The sequence below is a fragment of the Stegostoma tigrinum genome, chromosome 20, assembly GCF_030684315.1.
Source record: "Stegostoma tigrinum isolate sSteTig4 chromosome 20, sSteTig4.hap1, whole genome shotgun sequence".
Taxonomy (NCBI): domain Eukaryota; kingdom Metazoa; phylum Chordata; class Chondrichthyes; order Orectolobiformes; family Stegostomatidae; genus Stegostoma; species Stegostoma tigrinum.
The window spans coordinates 42,468,526-42,495,980 of NC_081373.1; the positions used below are offsets into that span (position 1 = coordinate 42,468,526).

Genomic DNA, 27,455 nt, shown 5'->3' on the forward strand with positions numbered 1-27,455 from the left:
TTGAGTGCTGCCTTTTTCAGTCAGGAGCAAAAAATCAGTATTCATCACTCGAAGCCAATGAAACGTCCAACAGTTCTTAACTTAAAAAGTTCACTGAAACAAAGTACTTTCAATGTGATTGATCACTTACAATAGTACATCCTCCTTTTCAGGGATAATTGTACTGGTGTTCACCAGTGATATTACAGTTAGGGCCAGTGCCACTTAACAGGCCCAAGATCTTACTAAAATTGTCCTTTCTACCAAATTTGGGGGTACACAATAGCAAATAACATTGAATAATGGAATAAACAATCTGGTGAATGAATGAATTGCATCAGATAGAGACAGACAATCACATCACAATATTAAGCGAGGATGAGCCTCAATCCCACCACAAAAATGCTGAAGCACTATTTAATAAAGATTTGAAGTTTAACTTATTTTTGCAAACTTTTTTTAAATAAAATCACCTGAATAAGAACACCATATAGAATCATCAGGTCTATGCACATAAAACCTGTCACTATTAGGCCATTACCCAAATAATTTCCATATTAATCTGATTTGCTGTCTCAATTTACACTCCCTTAAATATTGAACAAACAAGCGGTAGCTTTCTCTGACTGTCCAAACCCAAAAATTTCAAAAAGGACTGTCAAATTATTTCAAACACCCTTCCATCTGTCTGTTTTGGTTTCAAGCAGTAAAGATCTTGTTAAAAGCAAAACAATTCTCTCCACTGTTTTCCCATAAAGAACCATACTCTATGCTTCAGAAAGGTCCAACGTAATTCAGAACTGGCCCATTTGGTATCTGCTTTCAGTCACATCAAATGATCCCAGCAGTGTCCTATCATGATGTTTTTTCAGGAGATCAAATTGTGCTACAATAAACAATCACTGCTGAATGTTGTTGGGATGCAGTTTAACCATTCATCACATGGGATAAACCTTCCTTCAAGAGTGAATATACAGTTAATCCAGAAGTAAAATAATTACCGGAGGTTCATCGCCTGTCGCCAAGACAAATAAACTGACTTTCATGTATCCCTTGGATCCTGTACTTGGGTCTTCAGGATCATGAAGCAAAAGCCATTTCCTTAGAATAGCATGTCCTGTAGGTTAATTAAAAACCAAAACCAGTATTAGGATTTGTCCAACACCAGTCATACTAAATCGCCCGGAAGTAGAGTCTTCAAACAATTTAGGTTATGCCCAATAGTGCAGGAAGTATTTACCACGACGCAGGGTTTATTCCAACATCAATTACAGCACTACAACCAGCTCTCAGACTGAGCCAATTATCGCTTTGTATTTAGCAAAAAGAGGCCTTTGAAGAAATGGTTTGGATACAGACTAAACATGTTCTATTCAAAGAAGAAAACAAAAGGGATAGCTGGAACTCCCTGAATGGATAAAGTCACAGGTGGAAGTGAAGCAGGGAAAACAAGGGGTTTGGATAACCAGCAGGTCCACAGTTCAGCAGAGAAGGAGAATTTTAAAAAAAACTGAAGGGAATGAGTTCATGGAAATAGATTAGCAGGTTACAAAGCTAGCCAAAAGTCTGTTGATAAATTAAAAGTTAGCAAAAATGTAATCAAAGGGAGTTTGGAGCCACTAGGGAGACCTTCAGTGAAGGATAAGGTATTAAACAAAGTTTAAAAAAGTGAAAGTTTGGCTGTAATTAAAGTAGGTCAAATAGGACATGTACAAAAAGTTGTCAAGGAAAGAAAGGATAAAAATTGCACAAACTCTGGGCATCAATTCTGTAATGTTCATTACAAATGGGACAGGTGCCCAAGAGAGTGGAAGACTTCAAAATGTTACCCAACTGCTCAAAAGGAGATAAAAGATACAGCAGATGCAGGCCAGGTAGCAATGATCTGTTAAGAGCTAAATCTGTTGGACTGACTTGATTGAGTATTTTGAGGCAATATTGTGTGTATAATTGGATTGTTGTTATGGGCAGTTAATAAAGTACCACTTAAGACTAGTGAACAAAAAGGTAGAGATTGCATGGGTATAAATTAACTCAGGGACAAAGAAAATGTAATGAGCAGTTGTTTTTCTGGCTCGAGAGATGGCGTGTACTAACAGGCTACTGTTATTAGGATGTTCCATGGAACAATATCCTAAGGAACAGGGTTCAATGTAGTTGATACCAAACTCATTGGGGGAAAACATTAAGAGAACAGTCACTGTCAGGAGGTGGACTGGTGAAACTGAAACAGAAGGTGAATGTTGGTTCAAAAGCATTAGGGGAGGCATTATAACCTAAAAAAGTCCCATTTTAAACCATAGGTAGGAGAGAGATAGAGGACAAGTTAAACAGTATATGGGATCATTGCAATTATGAATGCAGTCCAATTGCACAAGGAAACTTTTTTAAAAAAAGATTTTAAATCAAAGATATTCAAAAAAAAACTTTCAAAAACCTTGAGAAACTACATCTGGCAGCAAAGATACAAAGTTGATGCGCACAAGATTCAGAAGAGAGGAGAAACCATCCAACTAGCAGAGCGGTTATGATCTGGAATGAAGGGCAGAAGCAGCTTCAATAATTTTTTTTTAAAGAAATGGAACTGGATAAGCCAGTGAAAGAAAGACTGCAGGGCTACAGGTTAAGCACCAAGAAAGGAGTGGAACTAATTGGTTAGATCTACAGAAGTTGGCATACATTGACAGATGAAACTACAAATGACAAACGCAGGAGGAGATATAATTGTGAAGAAAGGAATTTGAGCTACTGCATCATGAGCAAAGGCTGGGAAATTCTCTCATTGTGACTGGGGCCCTCAAAAGTAACAAGGCCCAGTCACAATGTGAGCTGCTTTAATTCAATGCAAAATATTGCAATGAAAACCAAAGGGAAAAATCACCATCATTGAGGTCACCCAAGAACACCTCACTTTCTGCTCTTTGACAGGTTAATACATTTTGAACAAAGAAATGTTTGCTGCTTCGAAAAGATGTTTGTAAAAAGGAAATCTGTACAGATCACCCGACAGTCACTGGTCTCCAACTGCCACATTTACCTATTTCTAGTCCATTATCTTATTGTAGGCTCAAGCTGTCTCTGTGGAAGCCTGAATCTTCGCTATCCTTGAAATTACAAGCAGGGGTGGGAGCACTGCCCATCAACAAGGGCATCTCCCTAGAATGAGGGATGGGACATACGCTGCGTATTAACAGTGAATCTCTCAACCTTGGGCTCGGTCAGTTTTATTTTAATGCTGTGGGTGGTGATCTTAAAAATGGTGTCTTGAGGGCATTTAGTAATTGAGTGGGGAGTCAATGACATATTGGTATTAAATCGCTGCACTGTTAATCCAGAGACCTGGGTTCAAATTCCACCATCTGCTGTGGTGGAATTTGAATTCACTAAATATCTGCAAGTAAGAGTCTAATTATGACCATGAATCCATTGCCAATTGTCAGAAAAACCCATCTGGTTCACTAATGGCCTTTAGGGAAAGAAACTATCCATCATTACCTGGTCTGGTCTGGCCTGCATGTGACTCCACACCCACAGCAACGTGGTTGGCTCTGAACTGCCCTCTGGGCAATTCAGGATAAGCAATAAATGCTGGCCTAGCCAATGATACCCTCATCCCTGAATGAATGAAGACAGTCCCATGACAGCCGAACACAGTTCCCTTTGTAAGGAGTAGCTCATGGCAATGAGCGCTGGATTCATCTTGGGCACAAGGATTTCAGTCACAAGTTAGCCATGCATCAAGAGATGGTTTTGTATCAAAAAACATAGCAAACTGGGCTGATCGCACTGCACTGTTCTGCTAAGTGCGAAAATGTCATTAAGAACACTTGCATCTGGTTGATCTAATCCTGGTTTCCATCTGTCATACGTGACATAGTGCTGTCATGGCACCGTCACTGGTCTAGTAATCCAGAGGCTTGAGTGCAAAAACTCATGTGGCACAGACGGTGGAACTTCAATTGAAGATAATAATGAAGGACTGGAACTGAAAGTTAATCTCAGGTTTCAGGGTCACCATGAACACCACCAAATGCCAGAGAAAGTCAGTCAATCTGGTTTGAGAATAGCTGTGGGATGGCATGGTAGCTAGCACTGCTGCCCCAGTGTGAGGGAGCTGGGTTTAATTCCACCGTTGGGCAACTGTGTGCAAAGTTTGCACATTCTCCGTGTCTGCATGGGTTTCCTCCCAGAGTCCAAAGATGTGCAGGCTAGGTAGATTGGCCAAGCTAAATTACCCATCGTATCCAGGGATGTGTAGCTTAGGTTGGTTATAGGGGGATGGGGATGGGATGGTCCAATGGATGGTGTGAACTTGAGCAGAAGGACCTGTTCCCACACCTGTAGGGACAAATTGTGTACAATTTGTCTGGTCTGCTCCTGATGTGCTGCTGCTCTAATTGCTGTGTAATTGCTTCTTTTTGATTTTGAGATGTTCAGTGCTCCTGCCTCAGTGATGTCTTTCCTGTTTCCATTGTGTCTCCTCCCCCACCCCCCAGCTCAAAATGGCGGGGAGAACTGTTGAGCCACAGTAGCAAGAAAACATGGTGCCCAATGAGTTTATCCAATTAATGAACACAACAAGCAGTGTGGGAAGAACTTTCCTGTGAGCTGGCAGAGACACTTATTGTTCCCAGGGCCTACTGAAATGCAGAAAATGGACCATTTTTTCAGTTCCATTTATTATCTAGTAATTCCTGCCAAAAATGTGCATCTGTAGAAGTGGCTAGGCGTAGCTAGGGTGCCCATTGCTGAATACCCAGCATGCTTGAAATGGCGAGGGAGCATTGATCTCTTGAGTCTTCAAATGTAAAACCCCTGGTTACAATCAGGCCACACAACATCTCTTTTCTTTCACAAAAATGTGCAGCAACTAATGGACAATGCACAATGCTGACAGGAAGGTCAGCAATATAGGTTTTGCAATCCTAATCCAATGAACCAAACAACTGGTGTTGTTTTTCCTGTTTCATGGGATGGTCAGCCTTTGACTGTCCCTAATTACCCTTAAACTAAGTAGTTTATGGAGTGACCACTTCACCAGACCAGGTGAAGATGGCATATTTCTCTCTGATATTGTACACAATTTGTCCTACAAGTGTCTAAGTTTTGGAAAAGTGGAAGGGAAAAGAAAAAAAAAATACCCACCAGGTTCATCATATACATAGCCAATGTCCAACTGAAAAACAAATGAAATGGTTAATTTGAAATAAGGTCTGATTCATTGCTTTGCAGACAAAGCTCATGCAGCACACAACAAAAAGCTACAGGTTGTTATCTGGGAATTATGCACAGCAAGGTACATTAGTTGCTTCTATGCCCAGGATTCCCCTACTCAATTTAAATGATTGACAAATTGTACAGTAGATTTGCACGATAATAAAGTGTGAAGCTGGATGAACACAGCAGGCCTGCTGTGTTCATCCAGTTTCACACTATTATCTTGGATTCTCCAGCATCTGCGGTTCTCATTATCTCGGAGTAGATTTGCACGTTCTCTTTGCAGTGATGGCAGGACAAATGGCTAAGGCCTGGAAGGATTCCATCAAACAGGAGCCACACAAAATACACAGGTATGTGAAATGCAGTGTCAGGTAAAAATTGCTCTCAAAGAACTCAATCATAGCAAGGACTTGGACACCTGGGCCTCTGTACATGGGAATTATAGAATTCTCCAAGCAGACTGCCTTTCCCACAGCCTGGTCCAAAACCACCGGAATCAAATGAGGGAGGGAGGGAGGAAACTTCAGAAGCCAATCACAATTCCTTCTGGGACTACCAGAAGACTAAAGCAGAAGCTATTCAGCAGGGAAGAGTATCCATCAGGCTTGATGGGGCAAGGGGGAAGACGCTCTGTTTTATTCTCTCATGGGAGATGACTACATTGCCGAGTGACCCTTGGGAAGGCAGTGGTGAGCTGTCATTAAGCACTAAATGCCATTAGGGAGGAAATTCCAGGATTTTGAGCCAGCAGTAAAGAGACAACAATATATTTCCAAGTCAGGATGGGGAGTGGCTTGAAGGGAATTTGGACTTGGCAGTGTTCCCATTTATCTGCTGCTCTTTTCCTTCTAGATAGAAGTGGCCATCAGTTTGGAAGGTACTGTCTTAAAGGATTGTTAGTGAATTTCTGTAGTACCTCTTGTAAATTGTATATAGTGCTATCAAGATTCTGTGGTGAAGGGAAAGAATGTCCAGCACGTTGCTTCATACTAAATGGTGTTGAACATTACTGAAGCTACACATCCAGCTGATTTGGGAGTATTCCACCAAAATCTGCAAGGCAGACAGCCAGGCCATAAAATGTTACTTTATTCCATGGAGATTTGGAAGGCTGGGGCCACAGCCTTCCATGTTGCCTAACTCAGTCCATCCTCAGTTTACTGGAGCTGCTAACCCCTCATTGAATAGAGGAGAGGGCATTCAAAAAACCTTCAGGTGAGGCAGTCAGGACAGCTAAGGTCTTAGATTATATTCAGTTTTGAAATTCTTAAACTGTGGCTTTCAGGTCTTTTTACCAATGGCTTCAAGTTTAAAGAGGATTCTTTGAAAGTCATTTTTACACCAGCATTTAACACAATCTAAAACACAGTATGATATTTATTAATAATAAAAATTCCAATTATAAATCCTAAGTCATTTGTGCTATCTTTGGCAAAAAGAAACTCCCAAAGACCTAAAGGTAATGGTATTTACTAACTGGATTGTCTAATACAGCAGTTAGAGAGAATGCCAAGAGGAACCCTTCAAAGCAAATATGAGTCATTGGAGACAATGTCCTGCATGACACTACCATTTTAAGTGGGACAGGTTTTGAACAGACCTCGCAACTCAAGACTGGCCATCACACAGTGCTGTAGTGCACCAGTAGAAGTGCAATCCAATTGAAAGTGGTTTATGGTGTAGCATATGCCACATTCTACCAGTACTATCAAGCCAGGTGATCAGCCCTGCTTCAATGGAGGGTGTAGGAGAGCATACCAAGTGCCACACAGGTATACCCCTACATGAACTCACAGTCTAGTGAAACTACAACATGCCAAACAGCAAAAGCTAGGCCGAGCCAAGTGATTCCACAACCAACAATTCAAATCTGCAGTCCTGCCACATCCAGTCGTGAATGGTGGAGGGCCATTAAACAACTCACGGGAGAAGACAGCTCCACAAATATCCCAATTCTCAAAATGGTGGGAGACCAGCACATCGGTGCAAAATAAAACGAGAATGATACATCAGCAATCTTCAGCCAGAAGTGCCAAGTGGATGCCCCATCTCCATCAGTGGTCCCCAGCATTACAGATACCAATGTTCAGCCAATTTGATTGATTCCACATGATTTGAGAAATGGCTGGAGGCACTGGATACTGCCAAAGCTATGGGCGCTGACAATATTCCAATGGTAGTGAAGACTTGGGCTCCAGAACTTGCTTAGCCTCTTGCAAAGTCATATTACAGATGCAACACTGGCAAGCACTGAAAGTAGAAAATGGCCCAGGTTTGCTCTGTAGAATGAAAAACAGGACAAATCCAGCCTAGTCACTTGCTGCCCTCTCAGCCCAAACAATGATCAGGAAAATGGAGGAGGTCACCAATAATGCTACTTCACAGTAGCTGCTCAGTGACACCCACTTTGGGTCCCACTAGGACCACTCAGCTCCTGACCTCATTACTACTTCGGTTCAAACAGGGACAATTGAGCTGAATTCCAGGAGACAGTGTGACTGTTCCCAATATCAAGGCAACATTTTAATCAATTTGAAGCAAAGCAAGGGAGTCAGTGGGAAGGTAAAGTATTCCACGCTTGGAGCCATAGCTGGCACAAAGGAAGACGGTAGTGGTTGTCCAAGGTCTGTTATCTCATCTCAAGACTTCTTTGCTGGAGTTCTACTGACTACCAAATTTCTACCCTATCTTTTCAGAGTTATCACCTACCACTGGAGGTGGCTCAAAACGGCAGGGAAATTACCACTGTGCCACAAGCACACTTTAGTTCCTCAGGACACTTTCCTAGGCCTAACAGCTTCTTTTTTAATCTGCTTCACTGATCTTCAGTCAAAAGTCAGAGGTTGGAATTTTCCCGAATGACCGCACAACATTAAACCCAGCTCTCGACAACTAAGATACTGAAGCCATCCATACCCAAATGCAGCAAGACTTCAACAATAACCAGACTTGACTGGAAACCCTATGAGGATCTAACCATTACTGCTTGACGTTTCATGTAATTAACATGGCTGAATCTCCTACAACCAACTTCCTGGGGATTACCAATGACCAGAGACTGAAATGGCCTCGTTCTAAAATTTCTATTGCAACAAGAATGGGTCAGAGGCCAGAAATAGTGAAGTAACAGGCCCGAGTTCCCAAATCCTGTTCACCACCTACGTGGCATAAGTCAGTCAGGAGTGAGTTGAAATACTTCCCATTGCTTGGATGAGTGAAGTTCCAACAACACAAGAAGCTTGACATTATCCAGGACAAATTAGTCCACTAATTGGCACCACAAAAACCAACAAATATTCATTCCCCCTACTGCTGACACTCTGTAGCAGCTCAGTGCACAATCCACAAAATGCACTGGAGAAATTTACCAGTTATCCTTAGACAGCACCTTCCAAACCCACGACCACTACCATCTAGAAGGACAAGGGCAGCAGATACATGCTAACACCACTTTCAAAAGTTCCCTTTTAAGTTAATTACCTTGACTTGGAAATAGATTCCTTTGCTGTTGCTGGGTCTACATCTTGGAATTTCTTCCCCAAGGATACTGTGGGTCAACCTACAGCATGTGGATAATAGCTGTTCAAGGCAGCAGCAAATTCCCAAGGGCAACTGGGAACACAGTAGCAACAGCTACTTGCAAGTCACCTACTGTCTCATCTCAAAGCTCATAGTAGCATGCTGCAATTCGGAATAGGAGATTTAGTAAAACAAAAACTTTGTTTGAAAGTTAGAAGCAGCTGTACTGATGGAGTTAGAAAACCCAAAGGTCGCTGTGAAGTTAATAGGTAGAAAAGGAAATTAGAGAAAAACTTACCTTGAATTCTCCCATTAAGGAATCAGATCGCAGTGAAAAAGAGTTGTAGACCTAGACAGAAAGTAACACATTAAACCAGCCTCAAATTGTGCACTCTAGGACTAGTTTGTGATATGCCATGAAACTTACCCTAATTAAGATTGATGAATCAAAGAGTTCTTCTGGTGATTGAGTTACATTGTAGAAGAAAATCTGTTGACAGCAAAGCACTGTTGGTTAATAAAAAGGAATGTGCACCACTGAAAGATACATGAATGAATGTTGCAGTATGACCCGATAACTAATGATTCCAAACATTCACAGTCCTGAGAGAGATAGGATGGCAGGACAAAAATAAAGTGAGAGAAATAATGAAAAAAAAGGAGACAAATACACAGTCAGAGGGAATAACCCCTCATACTAGTACAACTACCATTACTGGCAATTCTGTCATACAACCACACAAATATTCAAACATGGAAATCTCAAATCTTCATTTCAGTAATGTTTTCTTGTGCATGGTTGCTAGCTTAAAGAATATGGGGTTGATCATGGTTTAGTTGCTTGATACAGCAGAATGGCAAATTCCTGTTGAGAGCAAGTAGTGTTTCCATGCTATAAAATGGCCCAGTGACTAAAAGGTGGTTCATGACTCTACTTCCTACCTCTTTCTCCCACTGAAAGAGGCATTGCAACCCCCAACATTAGGGCTGAATGATTGCAGCGGAGCGGTGATAAAGAGGTATTGAGCATTTGTTAGGAGCAGGATAGAGACTGAGTGAATAAAAGGGAAGGCATATTCTCCAACAGAACTTTTATGGTGAACTGTGGTTAGCTGAAGACCAGACTCACGGACCCCCGCTCTTGGAAGGCCTGCTAGTATTAGGTAACCCACAGCGTGCCTTTTGGAGGATCAAAAGATCACCAGTATGGAAACTCCAGCCAAAAGAACTACTAGCTGGATGTGAGTTTGCTCGCTGAGCTGCAAGGTTCATTTTCAGACGTTTCATCACCATTCTAGGTAACATCAGTGAGCCTCCGGTGAAGCGCTGGTGTTATGTCCCACTTTCTATTTATCTGTTTAGGTTTCCTTGGGTTGGTGATGTCATTTCCTGTTCTTTTTCTCAGAGGGTGGTAGATGGGCTCCAAATCAATGTGTTCTCGTGCGTGTCTCTTGGCTTGTCCTAGGATGGATGTGTTGTCCCAATCAAAGTGGTGTCTCTCCGCATCTGTATGTAAGGATACTAGTGATAGTGGGTCATGTCGTTTTGTGGCTAGTTGATGTTCATGTATCCTGATGGCTAGCTTTCTGCCTGTTTGTCCAGTGTAGTGTTTGTCACAGTTCTTGCAAGGTATTTTGTAGATGACGTTCGTCACATTGATTTGGAGCCCATCTACCACCCTCTCAGAAAAAGAACAGGAAATGACATCACCAACCCAAGGAAACCTAAACAGAAATAGAAAGCAGGACATAACACCAACGCTTCACCAGAGGCTCACTGATGATGTTGTTACCTAGAATGGTGACGAAACATGTGAAAATGAACATTCTAGCTCAGCGAGCAAACTCACATCTAGAACCTCAACTTGAGCTACAAATCTTCTCAAAACCGCTAGAACTGCCAGCCTCTAGTTGACCAGGGTGACTGGCAAGTGCCAACCACAGGAGACCCAATACTTAACAGCACTGATAACCCACAGCAGGATGGATTTCAAGCACAAAAGCAACTGGAATTAACTCCCAACTGACACCCCGTTTCTAAGGTCGGAGTTATCCTCATCCCCTGCACTGTATTACTTGTCACATACACCACACAGCATCAGAAGTGCCTGCTGCTGAATTACAAATGAGCCTCTCTCTGACTATGGTGGGCAGTCATTGTCCTTCGCCATAACCAGCATCATTGGAGAAAGCATTGGTAAGCCTAGCTGGCAACTATATTGACAGTGATATGATGCCATTCTTGGGTGCACATGGAGTTACCACCGTACATCAGGCCTCTTATCACAGACATCATTGATAGTGACGAGGAAGAAATCAGTTTCTCAGAAATGAGCCTTCCACATAGCAGAAGCAGAAATCCAGAAGTTTTAGTAATTGGCAATATAGAATCCCCAGTGTGGAACAAGGCCAATTGGCCCAACAAGTCCACACCAACTCTCAGAAGAGCAGCCCCATCCCATCCCCCTACTGTACCTCTGTAACCCTGCATTTCCCATAGCTAATGCACCTGACCTATACATCCCTGAACACTGTAGCTAACACCATAATCAATCCACCTAACTGCCACATCTTTGAAAGGAAACTAGAGCACTCAGACATGGCAAGAGTATGCAACTTGTATTTTAAATAACATCATGTTCTCAGGATGTCAAAGTACTTCATTGACTGATGTGCTGACAAATTGTAGTCAATTGAGAGAGTATGCAGGACAGTCAGTCAGTCAAATTTCACTCAGTTTCACTCCAATTATTAGTAGCACTGATTAAGGAATAAAATGCTCATTAGGACACAAGATGACCTCTGCTTGGTAAAGTATTGGAGACTTAAATAAAAAAACATGAGGCTGAGCCTTGATTTAACAACTGATCCCAAAAGATGGTACCGCCAATGTTACACATTCCCAGAAGCACCATCCTGGTGATCGGGTGCTGGAAAGCGGAAAAAAAAACAGACAGCCATTTAAAAAGAGTTACCCAAGTGAAGCAGAAACTCAGCTGTCTAAGAGTAAAACATTCCCAGTTATGGTCAAGCTTCAGCTCTTTAGTAGCTTAGTACATAGAGGTAGAGTTTAAAAAAAGCACATTAAGTGGCTAATTCTGGTGAGTGAATTTTAGTTGATAGAGCAAAGGATTTTCCCTTACCTCATCGAAATAGGGATTGTTTCCTCTTCGGATTCTCGTTCGATGGGTTTGGTTGCAGACAGTCACTTTCACAACTGGCTTTATGTTATTACCAGGCAGCTGACGAGCTGAAATTATCCTCACCCGAATCTAAAAAGCACAAGGTGAAGCGGCATGAGATTCAATAAAAACAAATTGGGGAGATTGAGGAGATCTGGCAGTATCTGGAGAGAGAAACAGATAGAAGTGGACTGCAGTTGCTGCTAAACAGAGTTTCTCCAGCACCATTTCAGATGTCCAACAACTGAAGTATATTGCTTTCATTGATAATCAGATGCAGTTTATTCAGCAGTAACATTTTAGAACCACTAGAGGTTCTAATTTTGCGAAAACTTCAACCTTTGTAGTCACTTCCATTCGTTAGTGAATGTTAATGCAGATGGTATGCAATACATTGCATTTTAAAGCCTTTGAGCTGCCACAATTTGAGCAGTAGATTATCAAAATGATTTCGGCAAGAGAAAAGGCCTTGTCTGCAGCCACCCAATTGTTACTTATTCGCAGGAAAACAAAGAACAGTCTAAAGTTTCTTGAACTACAATTTTCAGAGTATAAACCAGACTCAGTTTATGATTCAGCCATTTTAATGGAAACAAAGCTCCGTACCTGGAAATCCTGAGGCTTGTTTGAAAGTAATCTCTTGCTTTTCTTCTTTCGGAGTCGTTTGCTAACATGGGCTGCTGCCTGGCCTGGCGTGCTGGGAGCTCCAGGGGTTCCCGCACCATCACCTGCTTCATCTTCTGCATCCTCATCTTCATCTGTCAATGGACAGATGTCCCATTAGAAGATTTCTTTTAAGACCACATGATCAATCTGAAAAGGAAATCTACATTGCCTTGTACACTTGTGTTCAGTTACATTCACTGTTCAAACGCTGTGAATTGATGACAGCTGATCAGGAATTTATTTGAATTATTCACAGGAATTTAACAGCTCCCATTGCCTGCCACCTGTTGACCTGACTGACACTGCACAGGCTGAGGGTCAAATCAGGGGTTCTGTAGGTTTGCATTATCAAAAGGGTCAAGTTTTATCCATCAGCCATGAAACGAGACCCACAAATCACTGGTGCCTTTTAAAAGTTTGCATATACACTGAAAAAGTTAGTAATCTTCTTTACCTCCCTCAAGACAATGAAGTTTAAAAAAAATCAGTATGACAGAAATACAGCAAACGTGAAGCAAGACCAGAGCCTTCAGGAGCCGCACATCAAAATAAAAAGGTATTACATAAAAAACAAAGAAAATTACAGCACAGGAACAGGCCCTTTGGCCCTCCAAGCCCGCACCAATCCAGATCCTCTATCTATACTTGAATCCCTCTGCTCCCTGCCCAATAGTGTGTCTGTCTAGATACATCTTAAATGACGCTATCATGCCCACCTCTACTGGCAACACATTCCAGGCATCCACTGCTATGTAAACCTTCCACACATCTCCTTTAAAATGTTCTCCCCTCACCTTGAAATCATGACCCCTAGTAATTGAGTCCCCTACTTGGGGAAAAGCTTCTTGCTGTCTATACCTCTCATGATTTTGTAGACCTCAATCAGGTTATCCCCCCACCCCCATCTTTCTAATGCAAATAATCCTAATCTACACAACCTCTCTTCATAGCTAGCACCCTCCATACCAGGCAACATCCTGGTGAACCTCCTTTGCAGCCTCTCCAAAGCATCCACATCCTTTTTGGTGTTGACTCTCTAGTTTGAGAAAATGAAAGTCAATACCTCTAAATTTACTCCATGCCTTCCAGACCCTTAAATTTCCTCTCATTTTCCTCAGGCCACTTTTGTCCAAGCTTTTATCATCCTAACAAATTGCTTGGAGGTGACAGATGTAGATCACACCAAGTGGATTCTGAAGCTCACCAGTTTGGGGATTCACCCAGCACCCGGAGCTGACAACCCTGCCAGTTTGTTTAGAAAGACTTCAATGTGATAAGTCTGACAGCTAGATTCCATTGGTGGTATTCTCCTTCTGTCCTGAAACCAATGACATTGCCAGGGGTATAGGTGACAAATCAAGAGCCCACCCCAGTATCATGCTAGGTGGCTTCATGTCTGATCTATGCAGACTTCGCTTTCACTGCTGGACCAGTTTTGCTTCTGAACACATTACCTGAAAGTACCAGGAAACTGGTGGGATTGACTCATGTCTGGTACGGTACAATGGATTAAATTAAGTGGAATGGCTCATCTATTACAAAGGATGACAACAGAACCTCAAGTCTTTGCTCATACCAATTTTTATGAAGCAAATGCATTCCAAGAAACATGGCAAAACAGCTGATAATGAAAACGTCACACAGAAAGCAGACTTGGCGTCTAGAGCTTAACAGCATGGATACAGATCCTTCAACCCAACTTGTCCATGCTGTCCAGGCATCCCAATCTGACCTAGTCCCAATTGCCAGCATTTAGCCCATATCCCTCTAAACCCTTCCTATGCATATACCCATCCAGATACCCTTTAACAAACACTGACATTTAAGCTGTGTCAATTCAATCCTATGGGAACCAGTCAAGAAAGATGTGACCAATCTCAAGCCTTTGAGTATTGAAAATCTACACTGGTTCCTTCACAGAACTTTAATAACCAGGTATTTCTTCACCTTCACGCTGTCACTGCTATACATCACTTTGCAGTCCAACCTCAGATTATTCCGATTCATCTGCCTACCCAGAATGGGTCAGTACCACAGTTCTTTAACTGACACACATGTTGAGAAGTGTATGTCAATGATGGTTATGACAAACACAGCCAGCCCAGAAAGGAAAACTAAGTACCATGAGCTAGCTGTGGTTTCAGTTTAGTCTAGTCTAGTCTAAAGGGACACATTTCAAGTCAAAATTTTCTACAGAATCTAGCTTGGCCTTAAACAGCTAACATTTGTCTAATTAGCATTATCAATTATCGTTTTTAGCTTCTAAAGATAGTGCTCATCTAGACGATGAATGTGGGAAAAACTGGTTCAAAACTCATGAGGCATTAGTACCAGTACTGGAAAGGGGGAGCCATTCCCTACAATGGGCAAGATCCACCTACATTAAGCTGGGACCAGACAGTGTTGGCAAATCACAGTCTGTTGGCTGTAGATAGGGCTTTAAAACTAAATAGTGGGGAGGGAGGGTAGTTCAGTTGCATGGAAAATGTTTAGGAAAATGCTCAGAAAAGGTTATTAGCCTTTCCAGGAAAAGTAATGGGACAAAGTATGGAAAGAGTCAGGAATCAAACTTCAGACAAAGCAGCTGGAGGACAATCAACGCAGGACTGAGGGTATAGTACTTTAATGCATGCAGTATATGAATCAAGGTCAACGAGCTTGTAGTACAGATTGAAATTGGCAGGTACGATGTTAGCTGCAAGGGGAGCAGAGCTAGGAACTAAATATCCAAGAATACTATCAGAAAGGACAGGCAGGTGAACAAAGGGGACAGGATTATCTTGTTAGTAAGACATGAAATTAAATTGATAAGAAATGACAGTCAGTAGAATCTGCGTAACATTGACCAACCACAAGGAAGAGGTACCCCCATGCACATTACGTACAGCCCTCCTAGAAGTAGTCAGGATGTGGGAAAGAAAAAACAGGAGATAGACATGGCATGTAATAGTGCTTCTCTTACAATAATCATGGGGACTTAATATGCAGGTTGTCAGCAGATCACGAAAAGAAATTCATGTAATGTCTACAAGCTAGCTTTTTTGAAGCAGTTTGCAGTCCAACTCATGAGGAACAGGCAATTCTTGATTTGGTGATGCATAGTGAGTCAGACCTGACTAGGGAACTTAAGAAGGAACCCTGACAGGGCAGTGACCATAATACAATGGAATTTGCCCTGTAGATGGAGGGAGAGAAACTGGAATCAGATGCAACTTTGTTACAATTGGTTAAAAAGATAACTATAAAGCCTACAGGGAGAAGCTAGCTAGAGCTGATTGGAAGGAGAGCCTAGCAGGTACAGTAATGGCAGGAGATTTTTTTTGGGGGGGGTGGTGGTGTAATTTGGGAGATACAGCAGAAATTCATCCCAAGGAAGATGACAGCTTCAAGGAATGATGGAGGCAACCACGGCTGACAAGGGAAGTCAGGGACATCATAATAAGTAAAATGTACACAATGTGGTGAAGATTAACGGCAAGCCAGCGGATTGGAAATCCCTTAACTGAAGAAAGAAAAAATGCACTAAGGGTGAGAAGATGAAATGAGTGCAAGCTAGTGATTAATATAAAACAAGATTGCAAGAATTTCTTTTAAAGATATAAAAAGAAAAAAGGGGCAAAAGCAACTTTGCACCACTTGAAAGGTGAGGCTGGAGGAGTAACAATAGCAAACAAAAAAAGGCAGAGGAATTGAACAGATACTTTACAGTTTAACAGTGGAGCACATCAAGGCCATACAAGAGCTTCAAGTCAGAAGTCAGAGGTCAACATAGTGGCCAACACCAACAAGGTGGTGTTGGGGAAACTAAGGTCTGAAAGCGGATAAATCTCCCAGAGCAGATGGACTATAGCCCAGGAGTTCTAAAGGAGATAGTGGAGGAGATTGTAGGGGCATTGGTGATCTTTCAGGAATCACTGGAGTCAGAGAGGGTCCTAAAAGGGCTGGAAAATGGCTAATGTAACCCCACTGTTTAAGAAGGAGGGAGGCAGGAAAACTTTAGGCTAGTTCATTTGACTTCACTTGTTGGCAAAAATTTTTAAAGAGTCCATTTTATGGATGAGATTGCAGTGTATTTGGAAGAGCATTGTAAAGTGAGGTTTAGTCAGGACAGCATTGTGAAGGGAGGTCATGTGTAACAAATCTGCTAGAATTCCAAGAGGAAGCACTGAACAACCAATGGAAATGGGCTGTCTGGATTTCCAAAAAGCCAATGAGGCATTGCACAGGGGGCTACTAAAACAAGATGGTTGCTCATGGTGTTAGGGGCATGATATGGCATGCATCAAGGATTGTCTGACTGGCAGAAGGCAGAGAGAGTGGGGATTATATGGGTATTTCTCAGGATGGCAGCTGATGACTAGTGAAGTTCTGCAGCAGTCCAGGCTGGGTCTATAACTATTTAGATCAACTTTAGTGATCTGGACGAAGGAACTGACGGCCTTGTTGCTACGTTTGCGGATGACAAAGATAGGTGAAGATACAGCTAGTGTTGAGGAAGCAGAAGGACTTGGACAGGCTGAGAGAGTGGGCAAAGAAGGGACAGATGGAATACAATGTGGGATCAAGTGTGAGGTCATGTAATATTATTAACAGAGGGGCAGACTATTTTCTAAATTGGGAAAGGCTTTGGAAATCTGAATCACAAAGCACTTGGGAGCCTGTTTCGGTACTGTCAAGCTTAATAGGCAGGTTCAGTTGGCAGTTAGGCAAACAAGTGTAACATTAGCATTAAGTTCAAGAGCAGAGATGTACTGTTGAGGTTGTATAGGGTTTTGAGAAGACCATATTTGGAATATTGAGAGCAACTTTAGCTTTAGTATTGAATCAAAGGTTTTTTTTTGGGGGGGGGGGTTCTACAGGGAGTTTACAAAGGATGATCCCACACAGATTAAAGGCTTGTCATACCAAGAGCAGTTAAGGACTCTGGATTTGTACATTATGGAGATTACAAAATTTGGGGGTGGATCTTACCTGAAACTTCAAATACTGAGATCTGGATAGAATGGACGCAAGTGTTTCTGCTAAGAGAGAGATTAGGACACAAGGACAGCCTTAGAATAAAGGGAAGAAGAATTTTTTCAGCCAGAGGGTGTTGAATCAATGGAACTCATTGCTGCAAAAGGGCTAGAGACCAAGTTATTGGGTGTATTTAAAGACAGATTAGTTCTTGATTAAGTAAGGGGATCAAAGATTAGGTGGAGAAGGCAAGAGAATGGATTTGAGAAACCTAAATCAGCCAGGATCTAATGGCAGAGCAGGTTGGACAGGCTGAATGGCCTAATTCTACTCCTACATCTTATAGTCTTAACAGGAAAAGAAGCATCACTTAAAAGCTTTGAACTAGAAAGACAAGGTTTCACATTAAGCATCACATGCTGTCTCTCATTCCCCAGAAATGTCGAGCTGACTCTAAAGCTGGATATAGAATTGACCAGCAGCAAGTTTTACCTCCAGCTATATTTTATCAGATCAATGCAGCTGATTCACTGAAACACCACTACATCTCAAACAATATAGTGTTCAAATGTTAAATCATTTGACAGAAACACTAATGGACAGTCAACCCAGAAGTATATGGAGCTGTTAATTTGGCAGTGAAAACCATCAAATAATTGGAGCATTAAGAATGCCAATTGTGCCAACAGCCTTGTCAATCTCTAACTTAAAATAGATGTAAAAGTACCCAAAGGGATAGCTTTAGCCAAGATAGATTCTTGGAATTCAAGATCATATTCAAAGAGTGACAGAAAAAGATTTGCATGTCAGGAGAGGTTGGCATTTTACTAACAGATACCTCCAGAGAATGCTTGTAATTTTGCTTTCCAAACAGCAGCACTATTCCACTTTGCATACAAGTTGCTTCCTTCAGTCCACAAAAACTGATCCTGATCAGTGAATGACAAGCCAATTCAACTAATACTGTACCATGAAGACTGTGATCCAATAAACCAAAGTGCCACAAGGTGGAACTGTGAAAGTGAAATAAAAACTGAATGCCAACTAGTTTATTTAGCATAATGGTATCCAATAAGGCTATGGGGCTTTAGTTCAGTTCTCCACTGCACCCTTTCTAATAATCCTACTCCATGTATATCCTTTCCTATTGAGTTGTAAGATTCAATAATCTACATTTTTCATGACGGACTGAGTTTGCACCAGTTAAATTCTGGAAGACGTTGGCAACCTGGTCTCAAATCTGGTATTCCTCATTTGCATGAGGAGATTAGCTTTGACCATTAACTCTAAATTCCTAAAGGGAAGTGACCATTTGACCAGCCAGCTGCCCTCATTGAAGTCTAGCTCGGAGGAGTCCCTGAATGCATTGCCTTTAAGTTGATGAAATAGGAAACATGGGTAATTTAGTGGTGGTGAATAATAGCTGGAAAAAATGTGTTGCAGGTGATTTGGGAGTGGGAAGAAAGCTATTGAATTTTTAAAAAAAAACAAACTAGCCCCTGGAGTCTGGAGATTAGCACAATTGAGAACTGGTCTGTTCAGTGCTTTCCTTTTGTTATTCAAGTTACCCCTATGGTGAAGTGTAAAGAAAATGCTGCCAAAAGGTGTCAGGGAACTATCTGAAAAGTTTTTTTAAACAGAGAAAAATAATGGTTAGTTCAGGTTGTCTGCTCACAAGCCCTTATTAGGAACTGGTTGGCACTTGGGCTTTTCCCCGATTGCCTGGCCTGACTCCCAATTCAGCTTCCACCTCCCACCAGACCAAAAATATTTTAAGTTCTGGGATTTCCCCTGCCCCTGCACATCCACACTGGCCGAGAGCATCGGGGCCAATTTTACTCTAGTTGCTCTTTTTCTGCAGAGGATTCAGTTGCAGTTGAAGGAAAGAATTACTTACTTTTGTTTTACTTAGTGAAACAGAATTGTCAAAATAGTTGAACAAGACAACTTGTTCCCTTTTTGACAGAGGAAGTGGTTGGCTGGGATCGTGTAGGTGGATGGTGTGAGGATAGTCAAGGTTTCCTCACTGCTTTACACTTTCCTGTTTCAATGAATAAACTGGTCATTTAAACTACACTCTGGTTTCTTCCTACTCTCACTGAATGGTAGAGAGCGATACAACGTACACACTTTGTGTTCCATGCATTCTGGCAACTGGAGACCAGAAATCTGTGTTGCACCGTACCTCCCACTGAAGGCCTTGAGGCTAAAATTGTCAAGTTGTACAAGAACACGGTGTGAATGTGGTTTTTACTAACAGGCACAAGCTATTGACACTATTCCTGGGAACTTCCATTTAGGCTTCTTGCCACCTATTAAACAGATAAGGTAAATTAAACAGTAAATAGGTATCACTTTACCTGGCAAATCATTAAAATGTGTTTTGCTTTGGCATAAATATATTTGTTTGAGAACAGACAGCACCTAATAAATAGCTCCATGAAAACCAGGATATCAATCTGCATCATTGTTTATATACTGAGAAGTTTGGCTCAGGTTACAATTCCTACATGACTAAAATCATTGCAATTTCACATTATTGATGAAAGTCAATAGATTCTCAAATGCTTCCGTTTATTGTGCCGAGACAGACTCTAAAGCTACCTGGAATGCACATACACAAGAGAAATAAAACTATACATGGAGTTAGATTGTCTGTCCGTCCTGCTAACTGGTTAACTAATTTGCAGAATATAGGGTTACTCACATCAGTCAAACAAGTGTTTCCAGAATTAGTTCATTACAGTATAGAAAAATCAAAGGCAGTGGGGAAAATAGAAAGACTGTCCCAAATTGCTGCTTCCTGCCCATCGGCCAACTCTCTATCAACACCAATATGATACCTCCTACACCATCAGCTGAGACTTTGGATTTAGCCTTTTGCCAGGTGCTTAGTGAGCAGCTTTCTGGTAGTCCAAAGGCAACATAGCTGTTGGTTCCTCTCTATCCACTCATGTCAAGACTTGCTCGAAAAAATATAACTACAATTAGTCAGACAATTTCCCAGAAAATTAGTCACTTTCATCAAGCCGTGCTGACACTGCTCGATTAGATCATTTTCTAAATGTTCCAAATTGATGCTAAACATTTTTCCAACGATGATGTTAGGATAATCAGCATACAGCTACCCACTTTTTGCCTCCTTTTTAAGGAGCGATGTCAGTTTTCCAATCCTTGGGTTTTGGCTAAGTACCAACGCATGGACTTTCTCTGTAGCTACTTCTTTTAGGATCCTCGGATGCAAGCCATCAAGGCCAGGGGATTTATCTGCCTTTAGCCTCATTAGTTTGATACAACTTCTCTAGCAATGGTACTCAATTATTCCCCAATAAACAGATGTAAAATATTTAACTCTCTGCCACTTTCTTGTTTCCCATAATTATCTCCCCAGATTCATTTATTAAGGGGGCCTACATTCACTTGGACCCCTCTTCCTTTATCATTCAATGGAAAATGTTAACCTTGTCTCTATCTCCGATCAGAATCCATCATCTTAGTCTGCAAACTGATCAGTTTGGTCACAATCTTTTCTGATGTGGGCTCAAATATTTTTGCTTTGTTATGCTTTGCTTTGTTCATGGCTCAGATTTTGATATACTCGAGGGCAGTATTAGAACTCCTGGGTCTTTTTCCAATTCAGCTCTTCACTATTTCAGCACCACTCAAGGAGCACCCCCCCCTCTTTTCTTCAATTCCATTAGCTTGCACTTGAATATTTAATTTCTCGTCCGAAAATACTACTTTTATGACTCCCAAGTTAACTGGTTTCTCATTTTCATGGTCTTAACGAATGGTGTCAAACATAACATGTATCGAATTTGATCAGAGCTCAGGAACACACACACACACACACACACACACACACACACACACACACATACATACAGGGTCCAACATCCAGTCCTGGGGCACCCCATTCATTCATTCATTCCCCCCCACCCCCCCATCCACTTTTGAAAGGATTTTCTATTCAGCTATGCTTTGTTTAATCTAGTCCCAAAATTTATGCCAAATCAGAGCTTTTGAGTTCAACTCAAGCCCATAAAGAGCAGTCCACCAGGCTTCCAGGACACTTATATTTACACCCCTCCCCACCCCTGGTGGGTAGAGGCATGGAGGAAGCTCTTTTGGGGAGAGCTTGCTGATCGACGACTATAGATTTTCAGTTGTTTGAAGAGCACGGAATTGAGATTAGACTCAAGATCTGTAACTCGCAGGTCAGTTTCAATTTTGGTCCCTTTCGAGTGTAGGTGCGACAACCTCAGCCCATCCTCGACTAGCTGGTGACTCCCTCTGAATGGTCAATGTCTGACATCTCCAACCACTGTGTTTAAAGTGTGTAGTGTAATTGAGACAATTAACCAATCCCTAATCCAGCTTTATACAATACAAACAAAAACACTTATCCTACTGGCACAAACAATTAATCTACAAGATGATCATTTAGACAAAATTAAGTGGAATGGAAAACCAGCTGACCTTAAAAAAAAGCAGCAAGTGACTTCCAAAAGTTGATGAGAACATAAATGCAGGACTGGTTAAGTGCTTCTAAATATAAACCTGTTACCTAACTCAAGTTAAATGGTATTGGCACCTCATTAGCCTGCTAAGTTTAGAACTTCTTTGCATCGAAATTGCAGTTAGACACAACGCACATTGATGGGCTAGTATATCCTGGCCTTCCCCAATTCCTTTGAAGTCCAGAGTACAATTGCTGTAGTGCATACACACCAAGGGATAAACCATACCACCTTTGGTGAGTAATAACCTGATTAGTATTAATAATCAATGAGGACTCACTCCCTTCAGCATCCTGATCACCAGAGCTTCCAAGGTTGGATGGATCAGGTGGCACAGCTCCAGCAGGTGGTTCATAAGTTGCCACAATATTTATTGTCCCCTGGGTGAAAACAAAACATTTTTTTCAAAAGTGAAAACTACATTCTTGAACCGAAAATGTTCAAAGTTCAAGTAAAATCCTGTGTTGGAAGGTCCACAGCTGAACAAAGCACTTCAGAAGTGGTCAAACTTGGCTTTGTACAATTGCAGCTTAACTTCCATCTGTTCAATAACCTTTAAAAAGTGACTTTGCATTTGTCCACTATTTAGTGATTTACGTATTTGGTCACCTAGATTTTCACATTTCTAGTTGATCACAAATTTAGAAAGCATATTCTAATCGACAATAGCCTAAAACCAATGACCCCTCATTACTCAACATTGAGCATGTTTACTATTAACAAAAGCACCATTGGCCCAAAAATGCAAAGTTGCTTTAAAATACATCTTCAGGATGAAGGCTTTGATCACACGGTGCTCAGAAATTCCACAGCGATTCCAATAGTCATTTCAACTATGGCACAAGACAAGACATGTAAAGAGGTCATGAAAGTTATTTAGGTAGGCATTGGTTGCTCAACTTAAAAAGGGTGGATACACCCTGGTGTAATATCTGCTAACCTCAGGCATTTATGTTACCCTTGTCCATCACAGATTCCATTAACCAGGTTTATAATGGCCCGAATGTTCTGAAAGATGCAAAAGTAGGAAATGCAGCACTTTAATAGTTCATTATTTTATGTGCAACACTTCACCCTGATGCAGTGCAGCTTTGAATGGATTCTGTTGCAATATTGCATGTTAAACTATGTTCAAACAGGTTTTGTAGTAAAAATTTACACAATTAAAATGTTGGTAGCAGCGTGTGTGGGCTGCTTTTAAATTTCTACTCCTGGTGAATGAATCACATGGTCGCATTTTTGTTGCACTCAAATTATTTTGTAATCAGGGTGGTTCCATCAACTAGTAACCTGTGAATTTAAGATTAAATGAAAGGTTTTCACAAACACCCAGCATTTACATCCTTTCTGCACAAATCAGAATTTATTTTTAAATTAAGCGTGGGATGAACTTACACACTAAAATCAAAACAAGAACAATTCAGCATCTTTAGCCAGAATGCTTTGCTGCATCCATCACAATATTTACCAATGCAAAGATTGGAGGGTGTCTTAATACAAGCGTAGACAGACCAATAGACAACTAGGATGTTAAAATACACTGTCTCATGAAACACTGTTCCCATAACTAAGCTGAAGAATAACTAAGTTTAAAAAAAACATAATTAAAAAGTTTCAGAGCAAAAAAAAGCAGAGCAGATTTCTATAAATAAGAGGGTCTAAATAGTCAACTAAATATTCCTCTAAAGGTCTATACTGATGTCCTAAGACAATATTCTATAGTCAAACAAGCTGCCACTGTACAGCTACAGTGCCTGATAAATCCAGGTGCAGATCTAAACCCTTGAAGTGCATTAAGAATTTGTCTTCCTGATGACAAGTCCGAATTTGTGCTTTAAGTGTAACATCAATTGACACGGTGTGCATGCAGAGTTTGGCAGTGGGTCTTGGCCACTTTCTTCCTACAAAATGAGAAAACTGCTCACTACACTGGAATATTGAACCAAAATTTAAAAAACAACAAAAAAGGGTGCTGGGATTGGGTAGGGACTAAATGGATTGTGACTCAGATTTACATTTACTTACCCCAGTTGGCTGTTTCTTTTCCGTGAGCAATGGGACATTTTTGAAAGGTAATGTCTTTTGGCCACTTGCAAGGTCTTTCAAGGAAATTGTTGCAGAACCAATAAACCTAAAATAAGATCACAAAAATGTATGCTATTAAACCTTGGCATATTCCAGAAATCAGAAAAACAGTGAGACATAAAACTTGATCATCTTGTGCAAAGTCTATTTATTGCACATCCTTAAAATCACCCACAGGAGGTATCAGTGAACATGCCACTTTGAGTGGCTGCTAACTACATAGAGGGAGAGGGAAAAAAAGAGTGGACCATAATGCTATTATTTTTAAAAAAGGATACTGGAATTTAGACACAGCAGTGTGTAAATACATTTCTAAATTAGATTGAGACACATTCCGGAAACTTTCAGGCAAAAAAGTGCCCCTTGTGCCTGCTACCCTTAAACTTCTGGGTGAGGATGCTGTGGATTTATAGAAAACAAAATGTGGGCAAACAAACCGTGGAAAGTTGTAGCAGTGTACCCTGTAAATGGTACACACTGCTGCTAGTGTGGACCAATGAGGGAAGGAGTGAAATGTTTAAAAGGTAGCAGACAGAGTACCTTTTTTCTAGATTGTGTTAAATTTCCAGTGTTGATAAATCTGTACCCGATTAGGTAAGTGGCAAATGTTTCTTCATAGCCTTGACTTGTGCTTTGGTGGACTAAAGATGTTGAGAAGTTATTTTCCAGAGAATTTCCAGCTGCTAACCTCTGTCAGCTGCGTGCATCCAATCCAGTATAGTCAATGACAATCCTAGGATGTTGATAATGGGGAACTTCAGCAGACATCCAGGAGAGAGTCAGATGCTCTCAAGCTAGGCATCACCTCATACTCGAGTGGCACAAGTGTTACAGGAACAGGCTTAAAATGGCAGGTGTGTGTTGTGATGAGTGAACATTTGTAATCGCAGTGAACTTCTGACCATTTGATGCTGCAATTCAAGGAAATCAGTGCAAATATCTAGGTTGGGATTTCAATATAAAAAGTGAAACTGAATGAATATCAGTATTGCCGAACTTTGCTCCATTCACTTTATTACTGATTCTACCTTTAGGGAAAATAGTCAATGAGGTTCATAGGTAATGTTATGGCTAAGATTTCTTGGAGACATCTTACATTTTTGTGTACTTTAAAAACTTGGGATACATACAATTCAACTTAGGCTATATCAAATCTGGCACCTCTACCTTGAGGGAATAATATTTTGTTTATTGAACTAGTCAGTTACCAAGGGAATTGGAAAAAGCCAGTGAAAAACCTGTTTTAAAACAAAAAAGTGTTTCTTCATTCTACAAAAGCCAAAATCTACACATCTGTACTCCATTTCAGAACTCGAGTACATGGTGATATTTTAATTTGAGGTTGAACGCCAGCATGAAGCAATGAGAAATAATTAGAAAAACGTCCATATTTCTCATTTTCTCTTCTCTCTCTCCCCCACCCCACCATCTCCCAAGGTACTTCATTTGGGATTGATCATTCCTAAAATGCAACAGTGAGCGAATGTAGATAAACCTGGATAGCAACATCATACAAATAGCAAAGGTCTCAAATTAAAATGATGTACTAGTTTTTCCTCCCCCCTTTGCGTAATGACTTGAGAATAAATAATGGCCTTCATTTCATGATGGTACAGCCAATGGACTTTAACATTACACAACAATCCAAGGGAGGAAACGCTGCCATTACTCATTGTCTAATGATACAGTAAATCTAATTATTTGTTCTTATCTAGAAGAGACGAGAGGTTGTCCCAAGGATGGGTCAAATTTTAATCATTCTGCATCAATAGCTGGCTCTGTACTTCTGGCTATTTCTTTACTATAAAACGATTTGTTTTACATATTTAAACAAGGCATTTAAGGGAAAGTGCACATTCCATCTATTACTGGAAACGATAAGAGGCACCTTTGATGTATCACAATGAGTGAGTTTCAGGGAATACAGTGAATCAGCAATGCACTAAGATAAAGTAGCAAGTGAGATGGTTTTTACGGAGGCAGCTGTGAAGTCATCCCACCACCGCCACCCCTCCAAAACTCCTGCGTGCAAAAGTTTAGAGTCAGATCGGACGTGGGGTGGGGGGAGTAAAAACAGTAAGGTACTACTTTTCAAAAAGGGGAGAGAGGCCAAACAATGTTTTACAACAACTTTACGATACACTGTATTTTGCTCTGCAGGCCACAGTATTAGCCTGAACCAAATACTTTCATCCCAAAAAAAGCTAATGTCACATGATCAGTCTCTTAAGGTGACAGTCCATCATGCCCACCAAACAGTAGAGGATTCGAAGGTCAGGCAAGGAGGAAGCTTAAACACAAGGTAATGGCACAAGTCCAATTTACAAAAAACCAAAAATAAGCTTAGCTGGAAGTTAAAACGCAATGCAGGCAAACCAAAGTCACTGCAACAGTTCAATTGGAAATCAGGATACTTTTATTCAATTTTCAGTATGAAAATCCACAATAAGATCAGCACACAATCTAAAGTTTCCACTGTCATCACTAGGCTTCCCGTTGCTAGTATTCAAACCTCTTGTGCAGTCCAGGCATCACTGTTTCTGGTGTGCTCAGCAGCAGCTCAGCCCCAAACATCACTCCTTTAAAAAAAAGGGTTGGCTACAGTCCTGTTTTAGTCAATTGAAGCCAGTTAATTTCTTGCTAATAAAAAAAGTGAGGTGGAAGGAATACTATTACCAAAACGTATACACCATTAAATTGACACAAAAAGCAAATGAAAGCCAATTAAAACTCACTGTCTGCTAAAATAAAAAAAAGAAGAGAACAAGCAAGAGCGGCAACCAACCAGCAGTAGCAGATGAAAGCAGACTGAAAACAAAAAGGGTAGAGTGGCCGCCTTGGCGCTGGGGAAAGGACAAGTTTTAAGAATAAATCTGAATCACTCAAGGCACTGTTTTGGTGGAGATTAGTGCAGCTTGCATGGGAAAGCTGCTAGTGCATATTCAAAGCAAGATACAGGAATTAGAAAATTTTGCCAAATTTTAAAAAAAATTGAAGAAATAAGGAAAACAGTCAGATGCAAAAACCAGCTGTTGATATAGGATGAAGTTAACCACTTAAAAAGCAGACCAAAGAATGATTGTCAAGCTGAGTACATATGGGAACTTGACAGAATCTTGCATGTGGCAATGTGGGTAACACCAGCAAGGGCATCTTGATTACTGATTCCTCATTACTTTGACTCATGCCAAGTAAAGCTGTTGCAACCATTCAAAGCAGCATTAAAACCACACTCAGATTGCTGACTTGGGACCAATCCCATTAACAAACATCACACTAAACAGGAAAAAGAAGCTCAACCCAACAATTCTATCGACCAGAAGCTTTAC

At 41.0% G+C, this 27,455-nt stretch overlaps 1 protein-coding gene across 6 annotated transcripts in view; it reads right to left on the reverse strand.

Moving 5' to 3' along the window:
- LOC125461702 (myoferlin-like) overlaps window positions 1–27,455 on the reverse strand; it is a 204,356-nt gene that overhangs the window by 149,039 nt on the left and 27,862 nt on the right. For all 6 annotated transcript variants that reach the window (XM_059653127.1, XM_048550744.2, XM_059653126.1 and 3 more), the window contains exons 4-11: window positions 24,067–24,172; window positions 22,322–22,421; window positions 12,506–12,657; window positions 11,861–11,989; window positions 9,146–9,208; window positions 9,017–9,067; window positions 5,125–5,155; window positions 981–1,096 (exon numbers count right to left, since the gene is read on the reverse strand). In XM_059653127.1, coding sequence (XP_059509110.1) covers window positions 981–1,096; window positions 5,125–5,155; window positions 9,017–9,067; window positions 9,146–9,208; window positions 11,861–11,989; window positions 12,506–12,657; window positions 22,322–22,421; window positions 24,067–24,172 — 748 coding nt within the window. The remainder of the gene's footprint in view (window positions 1–980; window positions 1,097–5,124; window positions 5,156–9,016; window positions 9,068–9,145; window positions 9,209–11,860; window positions 11,990–12,505; window positions 12,658–22,321; window positions 22,422–24,066; window positions 24,173–27,455) is intronic.